At 42.5% G+C, this 6,000-nt stretch overlaps 1 protein-coding gene across 3 annotated transcripts in view; it reads right to left on the bottom strand.

Moving 5' to 3' along the window:
- Positions 1-3,502: 3,502 nt before the first annotated feature.
- The window catches only part of INSC (INSC, spindle orientation adaptor protein), a 132,906-nt gene continuing 130,408 nt past the window's right edge, over positions 3,503-6,000 (bottom strand). For 2 of the 3 annotated variants that reach the window (XM_003781133.1, XM_003781134.1), the window contains one exon: positions 3,503-3,649. In XM_003781133.1, the coding sequence (XP_003781181.1) occupies positions 3,521-3,649 (129 nt within the window). In that variant the 3' untranslated portion in view covers positions 3,503-3,520. The remainder of the gene's footprint in view (positions 3,650-6,000) is intronic. The other variant, XM_012801662.1, reaches the window with a different exon arrangement.

Raw genomic sequence — 6,000 nt, 5'->3', positions numbered from 1 at the left:
GAGTATGGCACACCTCTTAGGGGCAGGACACAATGATAAGAGGGACTTTATCTAGCAAATGCAATCAATATAAACTAATTCTTTCTATCCTTGATGAATCCCAAACAATAAAAATAAAAAAAAAAAGAGTGAGAAAGATGTAGACTTTTCCACCTGTGTTCTTTATTCTCACTTTGACCTATTCAGACCTTACTCAGATCTGTTCTCTTCTCTTCCCTGCTTTCTCCTTAAAGAGACTGATTTCTGAGGGTTCCATCACTCTGACTCTCTCACCAGTGTGCTAGCCAGTGGGAGGCCCTGGTGGGAGATTAGAAGGTGGAAAGAGAGAGTAGGTATTTCCGTCCTGCTGCCTCCCTGCACAGACTCTATGTCTCTGGCAGTGGCTGAGTCCCCATATGTCCCACCAGGGAGCCCCTCTTCCATGACCCCAGCACTCAGTGGACTCTGGGAACGCTATGGTCTCACCGCACCCTCTGCCTGTGCATGGTAAGGGTTTGCCACAGTCTCTGGCTGGCTCAGCTTTCCTCAATTGCTCCTTCAACTCCGCTTCAAATAGCCTCTCTCCTAAAGTTTCTTTATTTGAACAATCTGAGTTAAATTCTATTTCCTGTTGTAATGTAGAGGTTTTCAACGTACAGTATATATGTAGTGTTACTCAAACAGCTTCTCTTCTTCTCTCATCTCTTGTAGGTCCGTGGTATTATCAACCAACTGGGACAGAGTTTTGACCTTGGTGCAAAAAGCTGGGTCTTAGCCTTCATTCTGTGTTCTTTTGGAAAAATTATTTGCTTCCCTTCAATACCAGCCTCAATTTCCTCAACTACAAAGTGAGTATTAAACTAGATCAGGCCAGGCACAGTAGCTTGTGTCTATAATCCTAACACGTTGAGGGGCCAAGACTAGAAAACTGCTTGAGGCTAGGAGTTCAAGACCAGCCTCAGCAATATACCAAGGCCTTGTCTCTGCAAAAAATAGGAGAAAAAAAAAAAAAAACTAGCGAGGCATGGTGGCATGAGCCTAAAGTCCCAACTACTCAGGAGACTGGGACAGGAGGATTGGTTGAGTCCAGGAATTTGAGGTTGCTGTGAGCTATGATGATGCCACAGCACTTTAGCCTGGGCAACAGAATGAGATCCTGTCTCAACAAAAAAAAAAATAGATCAGTCATTCTCAAGTAGGACCCTTGTAAGACCTAAGACCTATAATCTCTGGGGATTCCTAAGACCTTTTCATAATACTAAGAAAGTAGTTACCGCTGTCACTTGTTGACATTTGCCCTAATGGTGCAAAAGTGATGGTGAGCAAAATTGCACCTTAATGTGATCAAGGCAGTGGCACCAAACTACTCTTATGTCATCGTAGTCTTCACTGCCTCATGCTTACGTGTTTTAAATACCAATTTTAGTTATAAATATCCTGGTAGCAGTAAAAATTCGTCATTAAATCTTGCCCCTTAGGTAGGTATTTTTTGTTTTTTTAATATATTCTGGGTGATATGAGAACTATACTTTAGGCATTTCTACTGTGTGTTGAAACATGATGGGTGTCAGTTTCAGGGGAAAAGCACTGGTGTGATTGTTTGAATTGTAACATGAACTAGTTGCTTTTGCCACAGAACACTAGTTTTATTTGAAAGAATAATTGACAGACAAATTATGGTTATTCAGACTGGGGTGTTTGGCAGACAGATATTTTCTCAAAAATGAACAAAGTGAGGCTGTCTCTTTAAGGAAAACAACTGACAATATTTGTTGCCAAAAATAACATTTGAGCTTTCAAGCTCATTAGCTTCCCGATATTTAAAGACTTAACTGATGAGATCAGTGATGATATTAACAAGTTATTTATTGATACTATATAATGAAAGGTGTCAATATCTGGAAAATCTGCATAATTCAGTGAGATCTGTCAAAAACCATTTTCATAAAAGTGGAAGTTTTTATTAGGACTCAGAAGACCTTGATTTAAATCCAGGGTCTGCCATTTATGTGTTACTTAGGTTCCATATCTCATCTATAAATGAGTTTTCTCTGTTTCCTCATCTGTGAAATGGGTACATAGTAATAAATGTTAATGTATATTCATAAGTTGATATATTAAATGATATACAACAAGGGCTTAGTAAATGTTATATACATGTTTTTCATCATCATCATCATGATTTTAGGTGGAGAACCTAGACATCACCTTTTGGTATAACACCAAAAGTATAGTGAAAGCTCTGGTAATAGGTATTTCCATGTTCAGATCCTAGCACCACTTACTAGTTAGTGACCTTGGGCAACTGATGTAATAATATGATCATATGTGGTAATATACATTAATAATCATGTCATTATTTGAGGAACAAATGAGCTAATACATGTTAGATGCTCAGCCTAGGACCTGATACTTTACGTTATCTCACTGTAACTAGTAACTGGGAATTCAAAAAATGTTTCTTGAATTGCATAAAATCATATCCCAATATGATAGCATTAAGCCTTTCAGAAAGATACACAGATTTTTGTGATACTTTTAAGCAGTGATATTGGTAAATCAGCTCTCTGAAAAAGTCTAAAGCTCTGATTTATGGCATTAGTCAATCTCTGAGATATAAATACTCCCACGATGGCCAACTTCAGGCTACCAAAATGGAGTCACTGAAGGCAGGGTTGGGAAGAAATGCTCACAATTGTCACTTGTGAGCCAGCATGGGCAGGCTCCAGCATAGGCTCCAGCTCCTTCAAGTATATTTTTGAAGGATCGTTTAATAAACCTCATCTGTGAACTCAGCTCTCTAGGAGGTAAACAGGAGGCTAGACAAGAGCAGAGAAGCCAAAGGAAACCAAGTTTCTAGTGTCTCTGGAAATATTTCTGAAAGTCATTGTCATCTTTCACTGAGTCATCTAGAACTTGGCCCATCGATATACCCATGAAAACACGACAATTCTCTATTTCCTTCTAATAGTTGCAAAGGTTTTTGTGGAATGAAACCTGGGGAAGCAAGAAGTTAGTTGAATTGAATCGGAAAACTCAGGACACATTTTTCATGATACCCTTTATTAAAGAAAAAAAACTTTCAGTATATTCTGTCCAACCATGAAATCCATTCTACATTTTGGGAAAGAGAAGATCCAACTTTAAAAAAAAAAAAAAAATGCCAGGCAGTTAAAATACTCTGGTTCAAAAGTTACAAATAAATGAGTCAAGATTGAGATTTACTGTAAGAGTAAATAAGATGAAGTGAAACAGCCGGTGACAATCTGTTGAATTCGCCAGGACGCATTTCAACATCTGCAACTGACAAGCCACGGAAGTCAAAAAATCAGAACAAAAAGACTCCCAAGGACCACAGATTGTTTGATGGTGTTGTGCTAAGATTTCATTCAATTTCACTGTCTCTATGTTTCTTGTAAAAATAAATTAAGTATAAATAAGGAGGTGCGGAGAGCTGGTGGGTGCTTGTGTTTGTTCACAGGTGTGCCCTCAGAGGAAGCGTGAGCGTGGCTGGCTGGCTGCCTTTCCTCTCCAATCCCCACTATACGAAACTCTCCTCCATGTTGCTGCAGAGTAAGAAGGAGTCTACCAGCCGCGGCTGGACCAGCTGCTGGAAGTCAGAGTCCTGGAGGCCTTCGGGGCAGACTCCAGCCAACCTGCGCAGAGCAGCCTGGGAAGGAGACAGGAGAGGTGACACAAGTCAGACTGGGCCTGCTCTGGTGCATGTGTTTCCTTTAATTGCTGCAAAGATGCACTTCAGGGTGTGGTCTCATCATCCTCCTGGCCACCTGGCACCTAATGACCGCTTTGGTCCCCATATTGACTTTATCACTTGGTCACTCGGTTTCATTTGCACCGGGATCACTACAGCAGATGTGAAAGCTCTGAACAATCTTACTAATAGTCTCGCCATCTTAAATTTTTAGTCATTTCAAGAACCTGGTCATTTTTCAAGATCGGTCATTTTAAGGATCTGGTCAACTTAGTGGCATATTTAAGGTCCAGATGTGTTTGCCCTAGAGACTAGAACTACCAGAAGCATCGGTGGGATTGTATTATTGCTTCCAAGTCCCCAGAGTATTCTCAGCAAGGTCCTACACAAAGGCCTGAAGGATGGGAAGGAAGGAAGAGAGAGAGAACAGCATCAGAGTAGCTATGGAGCCAAACGTTCAGGGTCTGGCAAGGGGATCAACAGAGATACAGGCAGAATGAAAGTGCTTTCCAGGCCCCCACATGCTGAGCGTAGAGAATGCTGTTCCTCTCTCATGTCCAGGAGTCCTTGCTCATACTCTTCCCTATAAGATGAAGCTCCTCCCCACTCTTTCCTGGCCAGGAGACACATTCCTCGTGCAATGCCTGGCCCATTGTCACCTCCCCGGGAAAGCCTTCCCTGATTACCCTGAAGCAGAGATAGTTTGCCCCTCTCCTGTGCACCCAGGGTCCCTGGGCTGACCTTCACCTTTCCACAACTGATTGTAACTCATTTCGGGGTACTTATCTCCCATATTATTCTAAGCTTCTCAAAAGCAGAGATCAAATTTTATATTTCTCTGTTATCTATAAGAGGCAGCACAGGGCCCAATAAAAGCCTGCTGAAAATAAAAGAACAAGTGAAGTGCTTTAAATTTGAGGCCTCCTGATAGAGCAAACTGAATCTAAATGTGGGCTACAGACCTACCTAGGCCTGTTTGCCAGTAACTGAGACAATGCAGACGAAGTGCTGGATGAATATTCATTCCTTCCCTCTTCCTGAGCATGTGCACCGCAGGGGAGCAAGGTGCCTCCTCCCCACCTAGTCCCTGGAAACAGACAGAGCAAGGGAACATCCACAACAGCAGAAGAAGCAAAGGAGAGAATGCAAACACGTGCTGAGGATCTACCCAGAGTATCTTATTTAATCCCTGTAACATGATGCCTCAAGCTAACTATCATGATCTCCAGGTTGGACATAAGGAAACTAAAGGTCAGAAAAGGAAAGTGGCCTTCCAGAACATCACGCAGCAGTCCGCCTCCAGCGTACTCAGAGCCCACACGCAGGCAGGATGCTGCAAGCCCAGGACACTAGGATACACTGAGTACAAGGCAAGAGCAGAGTACGTCATTACCCAGATACGGCAGGTAGCCTGCTGCTGAGAAGTCAGGCCAAGGAGTGAAAAGAGATGGTTTGAGCTGATGGCTGGAGTCACAGGTGCTCTGAGCCGGATCAAGGAGAAGGAACCTGCGTCTCTGTGCATATATATGAGCAAGGTCCAAGACCCTGGAGTAGGAAGAAGATGTCTCTACTAACTCTGTGTCCTGCTTCTCCTGGGTAGGGTGACCAGATTTTAACATCGGTAAGGCGGGACATGGCGGGACAACATGGTGGGAGGCGGGGGCAGGGCAGGGCCTGACAACAATGCAAACTTTGATAAGCAGTTCTCGATAATCACTTCTTAGCAATTATTTGTTATTATTATAGTTTAACATTATAAAATTAACAAAAATAATATAAAACTCATATTCTGGCGAAATAGCCACATGGCAGCCGAAAACCATATATTCCCTTCCTGTTCTCCCGCCCGTTCCTGCATTCTTTCCAAAAACCGGGACTTTTTTTAAAAGCCACGGGACGCGGGACAAATTGTTGAAAAGCAGGACGTCTGATCACCCTACTCCTGGGGCATGAGTTACCCCAAGGGCTAAAGAAGCTGAATTCCACAGCACTTCCCAAATCCTCTGGGCTCCATCCAGGAAAAATAAAACACCCCAATGCCTCTGAATTGTCAATGTGCAAATGGAACCAGGAATTTTCTGCAGATGAAGATATGGGGCCTTTGATGCACTCTGCATCATCAAGGTTTAAAATAAAGCATGGGAAGGGGGAGAGACAAAAAACAGAACATAGAAAACAAATGAGACAGAAAAGAGCAGACAAAGACAAGACAGTGACAAGAAGGAAAAAGAACAAGAAGTAAATGTTAAAACAGACCGATGAGCTTGGTGAAGGACAGGAGACTATGGGGACTATGCATAAAAGGCAGA

This window comes from Otolemur garnettii, unplaced genomic scaffold (assembly GCF_000181295.1).
Source record: "Otolemur garnettii isolate 467f Iridium unplaced genomic scaffold, OtoGar3 scaffold00001, whole genome shotgun sequence".
Taxonomy (NCBI): Eukaryota; Metazoa; Chordata; class Mammalia; order Primates; family Galagidae; genus Otolemur; species Otolemur garnettii.
This window is presented reverse-complemented; position numbering and strand designations above follow the sequence as displayed.